The sequence below is a fragment of the Cnephaeus nilssonii genome, assembly GCF_951640355.1.
Source record: "Cnephaeus nilssonii genome assembly, chromosome: 5".
In the NCBI taxonomy this organism is placed as follows: Eukaryota; Metazoa; Chordata; class Mammalia; order Chiroptera; family Vespertilionidae; genus Cnephaeus; species Cnephaeus nilssonii.
In genome coordinates this window covers 26,845,934-26,866,325 of record NC_137076.1, presented here as the reverse complement: position 1 = coordinate 26,866,325, position 20,392 = coordinate 26,845,934, and the positions used below count along the sequence as shown (strand labels likewise).

General features: G+C 44.7%; 1 protein-coding gene across 1 annotated transcript; it reads right to left on the bottom strand.

Annotated features, from left to right (window-relative positions):
- Positions 1-14,100: 14,100 nt before the first annotated feature.
- OR1M1 (olfactory receptor family 1 subfamily M member 1) lies at positions 14,101-15,039 on the bottom strand (the record flags this gene model as incomplete). Its single annotated transcript, XM_079770055.1, has 1 exon — positions 14,101-15,039. One exon carries the CDS (start codon positions 15,037-15,039, stop codon positions 14,101-14,103), a length of 939 nt encoding a protein of 312 aa, XP_079626181.1.
- Positions 15,040-20,392: the final 5,353 nt, after the last annotated feature.

Below are 20,392 nucleotides of genomic sequence, written 5' to 3'. Positions count from 1 at the left end.
ACCTCTGTGAGAAATGAGTTGTCACACTTCCCTCCCAACTGAATCACTGCTCCTGGCACCTCTCTATTCTGGCCTCAGCATGACCAATACCCCTCATCAATCATACCGTTCTAGCACTTAGAACCTCTTCGTTTGCACAAAAGATGTTTTCTCACCACATGCTGTTCCTCCTGCCTGGAACATTCTTCTCTTTCCTCATCTCTTTTTGGGCTGAATCTCACCCATCCTTCACGACTTAGCATAGATGTTACCTCCTACAGGAAGCTCACCAGATTGACCCCTCTCAGCTAGGCCAGGCGCTTCTTCTGGGTTCCCAGCACTCTGCGTTTTCACCTACACTACAGTGACCACTCTAGGTCCGTGTCCCCCGTGTCCACACTTTTCTAGGATAAGCACTTGATAAATATGGGAGGTGTGAAATATTTGGAGCCAGGACCACAGAGAAGGGGATGGAGGTGCAGTGAGGAGCAGCAGCTGAAAGAATTTTAAGAATTTTCTAAGAATTCCAAAAGGAACCCTCGTGCACTGCTGGTGGGAATGCAGACTGGTGCAGCCACTATGGAGAACACTATGGAGTTTCCTCAAAAAACTGAAAATGGAACTCCCATTTGACTCAGTAATCCCACTCCTGGGAATATATCCTAAGAAACTAGAAACACCAATCAGAAAGGATATATGCACCCCTATGTTCATAGCAGCACAATTTACAATAGCTAAGATGTGGAAACAGCCTAGGTGCCCGTCAGCAGATGACTGGATCAGCAAACTATGGTACATCTACACAATGGAATTCTATGCTGCCATAAAAAAGAAGGAATTCTTACCATTTGCAGCAACCTGGATGGAATTGGAGAACATTATGCTAAGTGAAATAAGCCAGTCAATGAAAGAAAATTACCACATGATCTCACTCATTTATGGATAATAAAGAACATTATAAACCGATGAACAAAAAGATAGATACAGAGACAGTAAAGCGTCAAACAGACTGTCAAATTACAGCGGGATGGTTAGGGAGAGGTGGGGGAGATAAGAGATCAACTGAAGGACTTGTATGCATACCTATAAGCATTACCAATGGACGCAAAACTCTGGGGGGGTGAGGGCATGTATGGGAGTGGGGTGGGGGGGGGCAATGGTAAGATATGTACACACATAATACCTTAATTTAAAAAAAAAGTGGAAGAAAAAAAAAGAATTCCAGCTAACTAATAGGGCAAGGCAGCTCGGAGAGGTAATGAGGTGTCCATATCATACAGGATGTGCAAAGGGGTTGGTCAGAAACTGCCTCCCTAAATTCCTCTCTGACTTCCCCGCCCCCTGCCCAGGCTCAGGGGGCCCAGGATGAAGAAGGTGCCCCTCTCCCCAAGCTGCTGCAAGTGCCTCTCCTCTAAGGACGTTCCCAGTGAGGACAGGGACCTGCGGGGTCTGTTCCCAGGGCCCTCGGCAGCCCTTCCTTGGAAGCCCCAAGGAATCTCAAGAGGCTACACTCTCTCGGGGTTCAGGGAGCCCTATGGAGCCTCGGGGCCCTGCACTCTCACTCTGAGTGAACCCCTGCTTCATGGAAGCCCCAGTGAAACCCATCTCTGAAACCGAGAGCCCTCTGAGAGTACTCAGATTTCAAGGGGAAAACGCAAGGCCCCTGGGACTTGGTGGCCCTTCCCCTCCCTGGCTTCCCCCTGGGGCACATGGAGAGGCCAGAAGTCACTGGTGACTCTGAGCCCAGACCACAAGCCCAGCTGGAGTCCCCAGAGCCAGGGACAGGCTGATAATGGGGATGGGGGATGGGGGATGGGGCCTGGGAGCAGGGTGTTTGGAGCCAGCCACACCTGCTGTTTCAATGTCACACTCTGAGTGACACTGTTTTGTGAGCCTCAGTCTTTACAACTGTCAAGTGGGCACAAGGTTGTTGCCTGTTGGCAAACAACCCAGGTACATGCTTAGCCCCAACATGTACTAGGTGTTTCTTTCTGGATTTCCATGAGCTTCAGGGAGGTCCCCGGGTTCACAGGGTCTGACCTGATGGCAGGATGAGGTCATGAGTGAGGGTCAGCTTGACGGAAATTCACCTCTTGAAAGTCACAGTGAACGAAATTCATCTCGGGGAACTTAAGTCCTCAGCCCCTGGCCAGACATGTTCCTACTGTTCTACCCCCTCCCTCCAGCCAAACCAGAACCATCTTCCAAATAAGAGGCGTCTCAGATCCTCGGTGGTCAGGCAGGTTGGGGTCCCGCTGCCTGGCAGAAGCTCCAGGCCCCCTACCCAGCCCAGAGGTGGTGTCACAGGAAGAGCTTTGGACACCTGGCCCCAGTCACGTCACAGACTCAGGGAAGGAAGCTCAGAGGTGCCCCATGTCCAAACAAGGCCAGGACCCCTCCAGCCCCTGCTCCCACTCAGGCCCTGGTTGGGGGGGTCTCTCTTCCAAGCACCTGAGTCTCCAAACACCCCTGCTGGTGGCTAGACCACATCCAGGCCCATGGGACTCCACACAGCCTCATGCTGTGCCTCCTCTCACTCACTCTGTTCCAGCCGCATGGGCCTCCTCGCTGCTCCCCCAACACACCAGGCACGGTGCTACCTCAGGACCTTTGCATGGACTACTTCCTTGGCCAGGAATGTTGTGCCTCCAGATAGTCATGTGGCCCTGTCCTCACCTCCTTCAGGCCTCATCTCACCTCCTCAGCAAGGCCTGCACTGACCCCTAGGCTAAGTCACCACCCACCGCCCCATTCATTTTCTGTCCCTCTCTTCCTGCTTTGTGTTTATTTGGTGCACTCATCACCCGCTTACCTTTTAGTTACGGACTGACTGCGTAGCTTAGGGTCCGTCTCTGCCCCAAGAACACCAGCCCCCGGGGAAGGTGATGGTGCCCATCTGTGTCCCTAGTTCCTAGAACAGCACCTGGCACACGGTAGGTGCTTACTACCTATCTGTCGAGTGAATGAATGAATGTGAAGGAAGCTGTTTAATTCCCACACCTTTCCTGAGAGGCAGATTCTCCCCTTTTCTGCCACAGAGGCTCCGAGGGGCACAGTGTCTGCCCAGGGCCACACAGCTGGTCGTGGAGGGGGATGGAACCTGGGCAGCTGGACCCAGCGCCCACCCTCTCAAGCCCTGAGACAGGGCTGGAAATGTGACAGGTCCCACAGGCACCTTGAGGCCAGGATGCAGCTGCTGGCTCGGGACTTGGTGCCATGCAGGCCAGGGCCTCGGTCTTCCTCCTGTGAAATGGGCCCAGGACTGTGCTGAGAGAAGCAGCTTCTGGCCCCGGGAGCCCTGCCCCCGCCCCCAGGAATGGCTGCCCTCCCCCATCTCCCAAACTGCACTCAAAGCATGTCCACCCCACTTTCCCAGCGCCCACCGCAAACCCTGAGTGTCCCATGGTTCTCAGAGATGTCAAGAAGCAGGGACTGGGCCCTGTAAGTTCTCTGGATCCCCAAAACACCCACTACGTCAAAAGAACCGTTTCTTGGTGCCCAGCCCTGCCTGGCACTATCTGCGGACGGGATCTTTTCACCACAGCTTATATCATTTTCCAGCTTAAAACCCTCAACGGATCAAGACCGCGCTCCCTGGTGCCACCCAGGAGGCCCTGCAGAGTCTACAGGGAGCTGTCCCTTTGCGCCCCAACCACTCTGGCCTTCCGACCGCTCAGACTCACCGCAGAGCCTCGTCGCGCAGTCCTGCTGCCTGGACCGCTCTTCCCGCCTCCCCTGGTTCCCTCGTTCTCCTCCTTTGATTGCCGTTTCTCTAGGAGGCCCTCCCTGACCTCCAGGAGAGATGAGGTGCCCCTACTCTGCGCTGACTGGACACCAGGTGTTTGTGCTTCTCAGCATTTATGACTCCTGTCATTTTCAATTCAGTCCTGTCATTAACTGACTAACATCCCTCTTTCTCCCATGAGGCCAGGCCTGTGTTTCTTCTCCCCAGTGTATCCCCACCCCAGAGCCTGACACAAACTAGGTGCTTGATAAACTATGTAGAATGAATGAGTGAGGCGTCACCCCCAGGTCCCCATTCTAGTGTTGTGGAGACTGAGACTTACTCACCTGATCCTGGATTCCTCTCTTCAGAGCCTCCCTCCCACCTCCAGATTAGGGCCGAGGTTCTCTCCGAGGACATGTCTCAATGTCTGGAGACGTATTTGGTTGCGATGACAAGGGCAGGATGCTACTGGCATCTCCTGGGTCGGGCCAGGGATGGTGCCCAACACTCTCTGCTACACAGGACAAAGGAGTATCCAGCCCCAATGACAATCGCGTGTGGTAGAGACACCTGCTTTAGGGGAAATGCCCACATCCCAGGCTGATTTAGGAAGACCTGCTCCTCAGGTAGACTTGGCCCTTGTAGCCACTTGAATGGAACTGGTGGTGGTTGTTAAGCCTGGATCTACAGGTTAGATCTCACCTTGAGCCAGCTGCCACTGTCCTAGCTGTAAAAAGAGTGATGCTATCAAAAGTCACTATCCACAGGGTAACAAGACGACCCACAGAATGAGAGAAAATGTTTGCAAACTCGATATCTGATAAGGAATTAACATCCAGAATATATATGTGTGTGTGTGTGTGTGTGTGTGTGTGTGTGTGTGTGTATAACTTCTAATACTCAACAACAATATGATGTAAAAATGGGCAAAGGACTTGAATAGACATTTCTGCAAGGAAGATACATGAATGGCCAGTGAGCACATGTAGAGATGCTCAACATCACTAGTCATTAGGGAAATGAAATAAAACCTGTAAAGCAATGCCATCCCACACTCAGAGGATGGCTACTATAAAAAACCAACCACCTCGAAAATAACCAGTGCTGGGGAGGATGTGGAGAAATCATAACCCCCGTGAGCTGCTGGTGGGAATGTAAAACAGTGCAGCCACTGTGGGAAACAGTTTGGAGTACCCACAAAAATAAATGAAAAATAGAGCTACAATATAATCCCCCAATTCCACTTCTGGGTATGTACCCAAAAGAATTGAAAGCAGGCTCTTATACAGCTGTTTGTACACCTTTTTTTCCGTAGCAGCATGATTCATAGTAGATCAAATGCAGACGCTACGCAAGTGTCGATGGACAGTTGACAGATAAACGCAATGTGGTCCATCCACACAATGGCATATCACTCAGCCTTAAGAGGAAGGACATTCTGGCACCTGCTACAAGATGGATGCACCTTGAGGACATTATGCTCAGTGAAATAAGCCAGACACAAAAGGACAAACCCTGTATGGATCCACTTATAGAAGGTCCCTGTGGAAATCAGATTCATAGAAATAGAAAGTTGAACGGTGGGAGCCAGGGGCTGGGGCAGGGGCATAGGGAGTTCGTGTTTAATGGGGACAGCATTTCAGTTGGGGGAGATGAAAACTTCTGGGGATGGATGGAGGTGATGGCTGCACAACAATGTGAATGCGCTTAATACCACGGATCTGCACACTTAAAAGTGGTTAAGCTGGCAAATTTTATGTTGCATGCATTTTACCACAATTTAAACATTGGATAAAACGAAGAGGGGCATGGTGCTGGTAGCCATGTCTGGGGCCGGGGCTGGCTTGTCTAGGAAGCCTCACGAATGTCCAGCCCCAGTGGCTCCCACCTCCCTCAAGGTAAAAGCCCAAGTCCTCCTTGAGGTTCACTGGGCCCTATACAACCTGCCCCATCCCCTGGCTGCCCCACCTGCTGTCACTCACTCTGCTCCAGCCACACGGCCTCCTTGATGTTTCCCCAACACACCAGGCCTGCCCCAGGGCCTTTGCACAGACTGTTCCCTCTACCTGATATGCTCTCTCATTTCAATATCCATTTTGGCTGGTCCCTTCCCTCAATGCCCTTAACCCTCTCTGCTCCTGTAGGAGAGAGTCAGTTCACCTACCAAAGCTCCTCAGCCTTACATCTGACTTATACTTGGAGAATGAACCCTTTCCAGGATGAGGGGAGGTCTCCGAGACACAAACATCCAGCCTGTTTGCTCCACATACACCAGTCATTACCACCCTTGGGGCCCACCTGGGGTGGGTGGGGATGTCCCACCTCCTCTTCCCATCTGACCAGGACCCAGAGCCTCCAGGTACCGCTGCAGCCAGATGGTGAACACAAAATAATTGCTCAGTTAACATTGGAATGAAAGTTCAATATGGAGGCACAAAGAGAGGTAGGTATGGAGAGAGACAGAGAGGAGAGAAGGAAATGGACAGTGAAAGCAGGAAGGGCAGAGAGGGCAGGAGAGAAGGAGAGGGAGCAGGCAGAGAGAGAGGTGATGGCCACTAACCCTGGAACTACAACCCCACACACGACAGGCTCCACAGTGGAGGTCAGTCACACTGTCTGCAACAACTGTTCACTCTTATCAGCACGGCCACTTGAACCTCACAGCAGTTTCGCCGGACCCCAACCACCCCCAAATCTTCACAGGAACTGGACCCCTCAATAGCCAGAGCCCCCACAACAGACGGACCACAGATCTGCACGGCAGCGGGACCCACCTCACCACCAGGTCCCAGAGCACAGTTGGGCTCCTCAGTGACAAACCCGAGAGGCAAACCTAGAGGACCACACAATAGCCAGACCCTCCCCGGTCCCTCAGCACCAGCTTCTGAGACCACGACCCTCCACACACCCACGAACGGGTGTCGTCACCTATTACGGCCGACGTAATTAGGCCTTTTTCAGAATTCATGAAGCCCCGGTTTCTCATTCCATTAGTGTTGACAAGGTGACAGCCGGCTGGAAGTCAGCCAACAGCAGCTGCACCGAGTGAAGAACGGGGACCCAGAGTAGGGACAACGCCCACAGAAGATGCAGGGACCTGAGAGGGGGTCCGAGGCCTGGTGATGAGGAAGGGCGAGGAGAGAAGAGGGAGGTGGGCCGCAGGGGAAGGTGGACCGTGGGGACAAGGTGGGGCGCAGCAGAAGGGGTTGGTGAACTGTGTGGGGAGAGGGTCAGCAAACCCCGTGGGGAGAGGGTGAATCTCGGGGTGAAGCGTGAGGTGAACAGCAGGGAGGAGAAGGTGAACAGTGGGGAGAAGATAGGTGGCAAGGCAGAATGTGGGTGGTGGAGAGGTGGCTCCAGGAGGGTCCCCAAAATGCAAGTCAGCACTGGGGTCTGAAATGTGATGTTCCCAGGAATGACACCATGGAGCCTGGGCCTGGACCCTTTCCTCCCAGCCAGCCCTCCCTGCCCCTTCCCCAGGGCAACAACCCACCCTTCTCCCTCTCACGGCAAAGGTTCAAAGAAGGCAGAACCTAAGGAGAGAGAGGACATGTGCGGGGGGAGGTGGGAAAAGGGGGAGAATCCTATATCCCCGCCCCCACTCACTGCCCAGAGAGTGAATGTTGGATGGGACAACAGGGACAGAGGCAGACAGAGACAAGGAGAGACACACAGGAAGGGAGACAGAGACCCTCACAGCCAGAGACCCAGAGAGGGAGAGAGATAAGGCAGGGAGAGAGAGACAGAGACAGGGTGGGAAGCTGCGATAGTGGGAAAGACGCAGAGACAGCATGGGAGAGGAAAGGGGCATTGTCCAGAGAAACAGAGAGAGGGGCTGAGATGGGCAGGGAGGTGGTCTGGGTGCAGGGTTCCTGAGGGCCCCCAGTTCCCTGAACCTTGGCCAGCTCAGCTGGGCTCTACCTGCATGTGGGGCTCACGGAGCCCTGTGGGAGCCACTGATCAGCCTCCTGGTCTGTCCTCCAACTCCTCTGTGGCAGAGGGAGTTACCGCGTTTTCATAAAGGTGACACCCAGCCCCCAGCCAGTTGCTCGTGGCTTTTCCTGCAGGGCTGTCCCCAGGCTGGTGTCTGCCCAGGGAGCAGGTGCTGTGTCTTGGCCCAGTCTTAGGGACGTCACCAGAGAGCAAACAGCCCCACCAGGAGGGCACATAGGTGGCTGGTCTAGCCACAAGGAGCCCAAAGAGGGGGGTTTGTGCTGGCCAAAGCTATAGCTGCTCATTCTACCCCCATAAGACTCTTTTAGAAAGATCAGAGGTGAGCGGGGGAAGGCAGGGGGATTTTTATCTACATCATGTGAGGACACAGCTGATCACAACCCTCTGTGGCTCAGCACTGCCTCTCATGCCTTGCATGGCTCACCCATCATCCAGCCTGCCCATCAGAGGACTCTGGGGCACAGAGGAATTACGTAACATCCCCCCAGGGGAAGAAAATTCAACTGCAATATGAGTTTTCTGAGTGGACATCAGGAAACTGAAAGGAAAGGCATTCCACACAGAGGGAACAGCACATGTAAAAGCTCTGAGGTAAGGATGGAAGGGATATGTTGGGGTAACCCTGGAAGGAGGTGGAGGGACATTTTCAGAGCTTGTAGGAAAGATACTGCACATGGTGCCGGGGTGAACAGGCTGCAGGAGCTTGATGGGACCTGGAGGTGGGAAAGAGCCTGGAGCCCCATTGCACTTCCTCTGGCCTGGTCCTATTTGAGGAAGATTCACCTGCAGTGGGGTTGTGTCCTTGGTTTGGGGACAGCGGCCCCTACTGGGCACCTTGCAGAACTGCACCCTTCTACATGGTTTTATTCAAAACATACTGCCATCCCATCAGACCTTCCAAGTGAATTAACATATTTTTTAATATGACCATATAAGAAATGCAGGTGGGGATATTTTTATTAATGTCTGATAATATAATAGTTTATATAAATAACTAGAGGCCCGTTAAACGAATTCATACACATTGTAAGGAAATTAATTAGAAGGTGGCCAGCAGGGCAGGACTGGGCAAGATGGGCCAGACACGCCCTGGAGCCAACCTCTGGCAGCCGGTTGCACCTGGGGTGGTGTGGGGGATCGAAGGGCGTCTGCGGAGTGAGCGGGGTCCCTCCAGTAGGTGGGGCCCCTTGGCCTGGCCTGCGAGGATCGGGCCGAAACCGGCAGTGTGACATCCCTCGAAGGGTCCTGGAGTGAGAGAGGGCATTCTGCAAAGTTGCTGTCACTCCACAGCTTCTGCATTGTGTCTTCCCCCTGGTGGTCAGTGCGCATCATACCTACCGGTTGGTCAGCCAGTCACTTAGCCTTTTATATATATAGATTTTTTGGTAACTGTGAATTTTAATAAAAAGGAAATATCTGCAGACAGTACAGTTTAGGAAACCACTAAGTCATACCACTAATGAAACATCTTGTTTTTTATTCTTTCAAAACATATTGCCATCCCATCCGATTAAAGATAAAATTAATATTATCTTTAATTTTAAAACAATTTTAAAAGAATGAATTTCACATACTTTAAATATCTTACAATTTTATTTCCCAATTACAGCTCAACAAACTCAAAAATAAATTAAAATAATGAAAAAATATTTTTATCTTAATGACATTATTTATATTCATTTCATATATGAAGTAATGTTTACATTTGGCAATTAAAATTATTGCACTTCATGGTTTACAATGCTTCACTGTTTAGTAAACACAAATTTCAAGTGATCACAGAAACTACATACCGTAATAATAATAATGACAATAATAATAATTGTTATAATTTGCTGCCCATGTAACTACTAAGTGTCCAGCACTGTTCTTATAACTTTACACATAATAACCTTCTTTATTCCTTACCCAAAGCTGTGAGGCTGGTACTATTATTACCTCATTTCACAGATGAGGAAACTGAGGTGCAGAAGATACAAGATAATGGCCTAAGGTCATACAGCAAGGAAGTGATGGAACTGTCTGAACCAAGATTACTCTACCCTGCAAAGCTATCATTTCGACTCAAAGGACAGGTAAACAGGTTCCCAGATAAGAAAAAGCTAAAGGAGTTCATCATCACCAGTATTATATGAAATGTTTTTTAATTATTTTTAATGTGTTCAATATTATCCTATATTAGTTTCAGGTGTACAGAATTGTGCTTAGATAATCATATACTTTACAAAGTGTTCCCCCTGATATTTAAAGTACTCACCTGGCCCCATACATAGTTATTATAATATCATTGACTATATTTCCTACACTGTAATTCACATCTCCATGGCTATTCTGTAACTACCAATTTGTACTCCTTAATCCCTTCCCTTTTTTTCACTCAGTCCCCAGCCCCCTCCCCTCTGTCAACTGTTGGTCTGTTGTCTGTATCTATGAGTCTATTTCTAGTTTGTTTGTCCTTTAGATTCTACATATAAGTGAAATCATCATTGTATTTGTCTTCCTCTGTCTGGCTTATTTCACTTAGCATAATATCCTCTAAGTCCATCCGTGCCATAGCAAAGGGGAAGATTTCATTCATTTTTATATCTGAGAAGTATTCCTTTGTATACACGTACCATGGCTTTTTTTATCCACTCATCTATTGATGGGCATTTGGTTTGCTTTTATATCTTGGCTATTGTAAATAACGCTGCAATGAACATGGGAGTGCCTATATTAGTGTTTTAGGTTTCTTCAGATATATGCCTACAAATGAAATTGCTGGGCCATAAGGCAATTTTATTTTTAATTTTTTTAAGGAACCTCCACATTGTTTTGCTTAGTGGTTACACCAATCTGCATCCCCACCCACAGCGCACTAGGCTTCCCTTTTCTCCACATCTCCACTAACATTTTATATTTGTTGATTTATTTATGATAGCCATTCTGACAAATAGTATCTCATTGTGGTTTTGATTTGCATTTCTCTGATGTTTAGTGATGATGAATAACTTTTTATATGTCTATTGGCCATCTGTATGTCCTCTTTAGAGAAGTGTCTATTCAGGTCTTCTGTCCACTTTTTGATTGGATTGTTTGTTTTTCTGGTGTTGAGTAGTATGAGTTCTTTATATATTTTGTGTATCTGCCCATTATCAGAGGTATTGTTTGAAATATCTTCTCCCATTTTGTTGGTTGCCGTTTTGTTATATTGACCTTTCTCTTTTGCTGTACTGCTGGTTCTTTTAACCTGAGTTATACATTGGGTTTAAAATGTTTGCAGGATTTTGTTCCAAGATTGAGAAAGGATCAAATCTAAATATACATATTAAAAACATAGACAATTCTTTAAAACGTATTAAATACTGTTCCTGACTTTGCTTGTGCAGTTTCCTTCTTGTCACCTCCTTCCCAGAAATACTTCCTTCTTGGTGTGAATGACTGAATGAGTAAATCAACTCAGAAGTTACCTTAATACAGACTGATTGCCCTCAGAAATCCCCAGATTAAAATACCTTCCATCTGCCTTATCCATTTCAGCTCAGTGGATAGAGCGTCAGCCTGCGGACTGAAGGGTCCCAGGTTTGATTCCGATCAAGGGCACATGCCCAGGTTGCGGGCTCAGTCCCCAGTAGGGGGCGTGCAGAAGGCAGCCAATCAATGATTCTCTCTCATCATTGATGTTTCTATCTCTCTCTCCCTCTCCCTTCCTCTCTGAAATCAATAAAGAAATATTTTTAAAAATAAAAAATAAAATAAAATACCTTCCATCTGTCTCACATCACCCTCCATGATGCCTTTGAAGTCCTTCTCACCATTGGTAATTATTTCCACATTTAAAGGTATTTATATTCATACTTATATTTTATTTATAGCTATTTTTATTATTGATGTTTTTCCTGCTGGACTGGGAATGTTTGCTTTGTTTTCTATTGTTTAATTTTGTTTTAAACTGATATCAGTAAAATTACCTTTCTTATGGTGTACAGTACTTGGAATTCTATTCCATGTATATTTTTATAGGCTATGGGGAGGTAGAACACTACTTAAATTTTTTGGCACCTTCAAAGTCATTGCTCTGATATCAGGATACAGAGTAGTTCTATCTACCCCTACCCCCTCCAAAAAACAAGAAAACAAAAACTTCCTTGTACTAAAACTTTGTAGTTACAGAAAATAACTACTTTTATTCTTTTGCTTACTGCTCTATTGCCAGTGCTTAGAACAATAACTTGCATAGAGTAGACACTGGAAAATATTTGTTGAATGAATGATTGAATGAGTGAGTGAATCAAATATTTGTTGATGCCAACAAATATTGGAAGTTGATATTATAAAGGCTACCAGGACAACCTCTTCTGGAGTCATGGCCTTAACTTCTTAACACTAAACCAGACAGAAATAGTTTGGCTGACAGAATCTTAAGAGATTTTTATTAGCACTAGGCATCTCTCATTGCACAGACGAGGAAGGGAGCTAAATAGTTGGATAAGAGAGAAAAGTTTTCCCAAAATTCTATGAGGCCCCAAATTCTAATAATTTTCCAGGCCTCTGGCCATTCCAACCCTCTCCTGTCAGCACATTAACTACTTGCAGGCATCTGGCAGGAGACCAGGGAACTTACCTGGTCAGCTTTCACCCAATAAAAATCTCTTACCATAACCAGGGGGTGGGTACCCATGGCAAACACTCTTAGATTCTGGATTTTATTCACCAGAATATCCACCAGAAAGCTTCGTGGTTTGTTTGTGTGTTTTTTTTAACCTACAACAGGGCCAGGTCTGGAGTTCTCCTTGTTTAACTGAGAAAGTCTAATTTAATCCTCCCTGGAAGGAAAGTAGCATAAGTAAATTAAATGTATGATTATTCAAAATCTTTCTGCTTAAGATGATGTCACCTCCTTAGCACCATTTGAAAATTTCTGACCCCAGTGAAAGTCACTGCACTTTCCATTTTAGTTGTAAATATCCATATGAGTATGAGGATTACTTCACAATAGGCATAAATATAATTTATTGCCTTGATGGGGACTTTAGGATAAGGAAATGAGATAGTGCAAAGAAACCTAATATGGTGTGTGGCACAAGACGCACTCAAAATGAATAGCTCTCATTTCTGTCCTAAGCAGTGCTACTACTTAAATGCATCCCACACAAATATGCAGTGATTGAGACATGCCTCAGCTGCCTTCTGATTTAGAGAGTCATGACTCAGTAGGTTGGTATCACCCTTCATATCCTTGGCTATGAAGTTACGTGCCATCAGGTGGTGGTTCCTCAGTTTCTTAGTGCACGGTCTGAACCTCTTTTTCCCTGTGCCTTCTATAACTTTTCCCCAGCACACTCCATCTCACCTCCCCAGAAGACAGGATAGGAGTGAGGGGGAGGGAGAACATACATCTCATTCACATCCTCCCTGATTTTTGTTTCTGGAAGTCAAATTAATGGCCTGGTTGTTATTTGGAAAGAGAACTCTTGGGTTGACCCTAAAGCTCTTCTTGATGTGGCGTTTCCCAAGTCAGCCACCATAACTGGATTTTCTATTTCATAAATTCATTCTTCTCTCTTTCTCTTGCTCTTTCACATTTCACATATTGTTTCTTTATCTGAGACTTTTACTCCTTGTATTTGCCTCAATAACACCATCTTATCCTTTGAGATGAGACCCCACCTTTCAGATTCTCTCAAGTGTTCCTGCTGTATTCTATCCTTCCCTTCATGTATATATTCCATTCTATTATAACTAGAGGCCCAGCGCATGACATTCGTGCACTGGGTGGCGGTGGACCCCTCAGCCTGGCCTGCATCCTCTCGCAGTTTGGGACCCCTCGAGGGGATGTCTGCCTGCCTTGGAGGCGGGAGAGGCTCCCGCCACCGCTGCTGCGCTCACCAGCCATGAGCCCAGCTTCTGGCTGAGTGGTGCTCCCCCTGTGGGAGCACACTGACCACCAGGGGGCAGCTCCTGCATTGAGCATCTGCCCCCTAGTGGTCAGTGCTCGATATAGCGACTGGTCGTTCTGCCGTTCGGTCAATTTGCATATTAACCTTTTATTATTTAGGTTTACATCTAATGTCTTCTTCCACACTCAATTATTGGGATCTTCCAAACTATAGGTCATGTGTCTCTCCTGCTCATCACACGATGGCCAGCACCTACATCAAGCTCATAATAGATACTCAATAGCATTTGCTGAGTGCTAAATGGATTCTGAACCATGGTAACTCCAGTCTGGTAGAACTAGACTGATTCTTGTGGAAATATGGCATAAGACATACACAAAAGGAATCTTATTGGTCTCACTAATTGGGAAAATAGTGACAGGGTCATTTGAGGTTTCTTTTTAATCTTCTGCAATTTAAAATTCCAAGTGGTTACTCTCCCAACTCAAAAATTCCAGATTTTTACCCAAGAACCCAGATGTTTGCATCTTATTACCCAGAAACTTCCAGGTGTCCTGGTGGTTAGGAAGATGAGGTAATTTTTCTATTGATGAGCTTCCTCAGTGCCCCATTTATGTCTCTGTTTCTCAGGCTGTAGATAAAGGGGTTCAGCATGGGGGTGACTGCAGTGTACATTACAGCAGAGGCTTTCTCCTTGACAGCTGTGTGGACTGACGAAGGACACAAATAGACCCCGATGGTAGTCCCATAAAAGAGGGCAACCACAGACAGGTGGGAGCTGCAGGTGGAAAAGGCTTTCTTCCTGCCACCTGCCGAGGGAACCTGCATGATGGCCACAAGGATGCGAGCATAGGAAGCCAGGATGCAGATGAAAGGTGTGGCTATCACCATCCCGGCCACAATGAGCACAAAGATCTTGTTCACAGAAGTGTCAGTGCAAGAAAGTCTGAGAAGGGGATTGAGGTCACAAAAGTAGTGAGGAATCTTGTTGCCACAGAAAACCAGGTGCACCATCAGGAGGATGTGTGTGAGAGAGATAAAGTAGGAAAATGCCCATGGACCACCAGCCAGCAGGCCACAAAGGCGCGGGCTCATGATGGTGGTATAGTGTAAGGGGTGACATATAGCCACAAACCTGTCATAAGCCATCACTGCAATTAAGACACTATCAACGATGCCAAAAAAATGGAAAAAGTACATTTGGGTCAGGCAGCACGGATAGGAGATAGATTTGCTCTTAGTTTGAATGTTCACCAGCATCTTGGGGACAGTGTTGGTGGCCAGGCCAAAATCAACCAAGGACAGGTTGGCTAAGAAGAAGTACATGGGAGTGTGGAGGTGGGAGTCTGAGCTGATGGCCAGGATGATCAACAGGTTCCCCACTACCGTGATCACATACATGCAAAGGAACAGAGCAAAGAGGAGAGGCTCCATTTCTGTTTTTTCTGAAAGTCCTAGAAGGATGAATTCGGATATACTGGTTTGGTTCCTTGGTTCCATGGGTATAATTCCTCTGGAAGTATTCAAAGGGGGAAGTTAGGTGAACGCTATAGAGATGATTTTGGAAAATTAGATGAGATTACACCCAATTGCCCATCTTGGTTAATTATGATATCAACTTATACATTTGTTGCTTTGTAGACTATTGATGAAGTGTTTAAAGCAACTCATATGTCAAATATTAAGATGCTTCCCTTAATATTCCTGTTTCAGACAAAGATTGAGAGAGTGTATCATGCAAGAAACCTTGCCGAAGATAAAAACTAGTAAAGATTTACTTTATGATAAAACCAATTAAATCCAGACAAAAGTGATATCCAAGAAGCAATGAGCAGTCAAGAAACTGGTATATATATATATATATATATATATATATATATATATATATATACCATTGAATTTCAAAATAGTTAATAATAATTGTAGTGAAACTGTGCATGTAACAAGATATATAAAAATATGAGGCAGAAATTATATTACGATGAGGAGTGGAATAGAATAAAAGTTGTAAGATTCTTGTATTGAGTTGCAAAATAATAGAAATATTGAATATTTTGCACTTTCTATATAAAACATACATGTTAAAGCTTAGGTGTAACCACTAAAAATAATGAGTACAAAACACATGACTTCTAAATTGTAGTAGGGGCACAACAGAAATAAAGAGATTTTAATCAAATCACTTTCAGAAAAGAAGATATAAGAAGCAAAGAAAAATCACAAATTATAGGAGTAACTACAACAATTGTCTAAATGTTTTAAGTCATTAAAAACAGACACTCTCAGACTGGACAAAAAGAAACAAATCCTAACATCCCACACGTGCAAGAGATACACCTAAACTACAATGACATAAAGGAATGGTAAAGCTATACCAAGAAAGCTAACCAAAGGGAGGTTGGGTATCTTATTCATATCAGATAAAAAATACTTAAGACAAAAGGCATTAAAAGGGAAAAGGAAGTCATTATGTAATAACAAAAGAAAAATTCATTTAAAAGGGGGTAAAAAGAGCGACTAATATGCATTTTACATAGACTTATGTTACAAAAAGAAAAACAAACTAACAAAGTATAGGAAAAAATTATAAACCACACCATATGAAGAGATTTTATCATATCATTTTTAGTAATAGATCAAGAGGACAGAATTTTGGTAAGGGTATTGAACATTTGAATAATACAGTGAACCAGCTTGTTTTGAGCACTACACTAAATTATTAGAGAATCCATGGACAGATGCGGATAGATCATCCAAACAGAAAACCAATAAGAAGTTATTAGCCTTAAGTGATCCATTAGATCAAATGGACATAATCGATATTTGCAGAGCTTTTCATCCCAGAACACCAAATTATATATTCTTCTCCAGTGTACATGGAACCTATCTCAAGAGTAGACCATATGTTGTGACACAAAACCAGCCTCAACAGATTTAAGATTAAAATCATACCAAGCATATTCTCCCACCACGAAGTCAACTGCAAAAATAAAACAGGGAAGCTCTGACCGGGCTGCTCAGCTGGTTGGAGCATCATCCCGTGCACCAAAAGGTTGCAGGTTTGATTCCTAGTCAGGGCACATACCTGGATTGCGGGTTTGATCCCCGGGTGGGGCACGTACAGGAAGCGGCCGATTGATGTTTCTCTCACACACCTTTCTCTCTCTCTTTCAAAATATCCTGAGGATTAGGGGGGGGAAATAAATTTAAAAATATAAAGTGGGGAAAAAATACAAATATGTGGAATTTAACCAACATACTTCAAAACAGTGACTGGGTCAAAGAGATAAAAAGATACATAAAAACAAATGAGAATGACAATATAACATATCTAAAGTAGGGAGATACAACAAAAACAGTAATAAAAGGGAAGTTTATATCAGTAGAGGCCTATCTCAAGAAAGAAGAAAAAATATCAAGTTAACAACCAAATATTTCACCTTAAAGAACTAAAAAGAAAAAAAATCCAAAAATGAGAATAATAAAAATTAGAGAATAATATAAAAAAATAGGGGGAAAAGAGGCAAACAGAAAAAAAGTAATGCAAAAAAAAAAAAAGCTGGTTCTTTAAAATATTGATGAGATTGCCCTGGCCAGTGTGGCTCTATTGATTAGGCATCTTTTAGGGCACTAAGGGTTGCTGGTTCAATTCCCACTCAGGGCACATGCCTGGGTGGCAGGCTCGATCCCGAGTAGGGGATGTGCAGGAGGCAGCCAATCGATATTATGCTCTCACACCAAATGTTTCTCCCTCTCCCTTCCTCTCTTTCTAAAACTCAATAAATTATCCTTTTAAAAAACGATTGATGACATTGACAAACTCTAGCTAAACTAATGAAAGAAAAAAAAAGAAAAGGCAAACAAAATCAGAAGTGAAAGAGGAGAGGTTACAGTAGACATCACAGAAATACCAAGGATGATACAAGAATACTATGAGAGGCTACATGCCGCCAAATTCAATAACCTAGAAGAAATGGAGAAGTTGTTAAGAATAAATTACCTTTCTAAACTGAATCATGAAGAACTGGAAAATCTAAATAGACCAATCAACAGTAAGGAAATTGAAACAGACATTGAAATCCTCCCAAAAAGTAAAAATCAAAGACCAGATTACTTCACTAGTGAATTCTACCAAACAATAAAAGAAGATCTAAAACCTATGCTATCAAATTCTTCCAAAAAAATTAAAGAAGAGACAATAATTCTTAACTAATTTTATGAGGCCAACATTACCCTGTTACCAAAACTTGGCATGGACAACACACCAAAAAGAGAAAATTATAAACCAATATCTCTGAGGAATATAAATGCAAAAATCCTAAACAAATACTAGCAACTCAAATACAATAATACATTAAAAAGATAATACATCATGACCAAGTGGGGTTCATTTCACAAAGAAGGGGGCACAAAGAAGGTTTAACATACGCAAATTGATCAATGTGATACAGTGATCGTATTAATCAATGCAGGAAAAGCATTTGACAAGATATAATGTCCATTTATGATTAAAACATTTATAAAACGGATATAGAAAGAAAATACCTCAATATACGAAAGGCCATAAATGACAAACCCCCAGCTAACAGCATACTCAATAGTGAAAACTGAAAGCTTTTCCTCTAAGATCAGGAATAAGACAAGGATGCTCACTTTCACACTGCTATTCAGCATAGTATTTAAAAGTCCTAGTCAGAGCATTCAGGCAAGAGTAATAAATAAAGGGCATCCAAACTGGGGGTGAAGAAATAAAATTGTCACTTTTGAAGATTACATGATTTTTAAAATATAGAAAACCTTAGAGACTACACACACACACACACACACAACTAAAAACAATAAACACAGTAAAGCTGCAAAGTACAAAATCCTACCTAATAAAATAGTAATATGCAAATTGACCGCACCTTCGCTATGCCCAAGCCACGCCCACCCACCAAAGCCACACCCACCAGCCAATCAGGGTGAGTATGCAAATTACCCAACAAAGATGGTGGTTAATTTGCATACGCTGAGAGAGGGAGGAGTGAAGACTGAAGACAACTTAGAAGGAAGAGGGAGGAAAAGCAGAAAGCAAGGTGGCTGCCAGAGGGAAAGCCCGGGCAGGGCAGAGCGGGGTGGAATGGGGCGGAGTGGGGCGGGCGGCAGTGGCGAGCGGGTGCAGGCACGGTGGCTGTAAAGGTGGCGGCAGCGGCAGCGCATGCGGCCGCAACAGCCGCTTGCAGGATTTTCCTGCAAATGGGCTACTAGTCTATGTATAAAAGTCTATTGGACATCTATATACTAACAATGAAATTTCATTTGAAAAATGAAAAAAATTTCACTTGCAATTGCAACAAAGATAAAATACCTAAGAGTAAACTTAACAAAGAATGTGAAGGACCTATAGATTGAAAACTACAAGACATTATTGAAAGATATTGAAGAAGACACAAATAAGTAGAAAAATGTTCTATGTTCATGGACTAGAAGATTCAACATAGTTTAAATGGCCATATTAAATCAATATACAGATATAATGAAATCCATCATCACAATCCCAATGGTATTTTTAACAGAAATAGAACAAAAAATCCTCAATTTGCATGGAAGCAAAAGAGACCCTAAACAGCCAAATCAATCCTAAAAATAAAGAACAAAACTGGTGGTATCACACTCCCTGACTTCAAATAATACTGCAAAGCTACAATGAGCAAAATAGTAATGATAGAAAAATAGACACGGAGACCAATAGAACAGAATTAAGAGCCACTAATTGTTGACAATGCAGCCAAAACCATACAATGGAGAAAAGAAAGCCTCTTCAATAAACGGAGTTGGGGAAAGTAGAAAGCTACATGCAAAAGAATGAAACTGGACCACTATTTGACATCATACATAAAAATAAACTCTAAGTGGATCAAAGACCTAAATATAAGACCTAAAACAAAATACATAGAAGAAAACATAGGTACTAAACTTATGGACCTTGGTCTCAAGGAAAGTAAAAGTGAAACTATACCAAACTAAAAAGCTTCTGCACACTAAAAGAAACCATCAATAAAACAAAAAGGCAACCAACAGAATAGGAGAGAATATTTCAAACAATACCTCCAATAAGGGGCTAATATCCAAAATCCTATATAATAAAAGATTAATATGCTAAGTGTCCGGTCATCCGTTCAACCAATCAAAGAGTAATATGCTAATGATATGCTAAGGCCACTCAACTGTTTGCTATGACATGCACTGACCACCAGGGGGGCAGATGCTCAATGCAGGAGCTGCCCCCTGGTGGTCAGTGCACTCCCAGAAGCCAGGCTCATGTCTGGAGAGTGCAACAGCGGTGGCAGGAGCCTCTCCCCGCTTCATGGCAGCACTAAGGATGTCTGACTGATGGCTTAGGTCCCCTCCCCTGGACCTAAGCCAACAGTCGGACATCCCCTGAGGGCTCCCAAACTGCGAGAGGGCGCAGGCTGGGCTAAGGGACCCCGCCCCCTGAGTGCATGAATTTCATGCACTGGGCCTCTAGTGTAAATTGATATGGCTACTGTGGAATACAATATGCAAGGTCCTCAGAAAAGTTAAAATAGAACTACCATATACCCAGCAACCCCACTTCTGGGTATATATCTGAAGGAAACCAAATGAATATCTGTTCTCCCAACTTTATTGCAGCATAATTCACAATAGCCCAGAAACAGAAACAACCTAAGAGCTCATCAATGAGGAATGGATAGAAAAGCTGTCAGATTAGATAGATAGATAATAGATAGATGGATACATACATACATTCATACATACTCTCAGAATGTTACATGCGTACATAGACTATTCCTCAGTCATGAGAAAGAAGAATATCTTGTCATTTGTG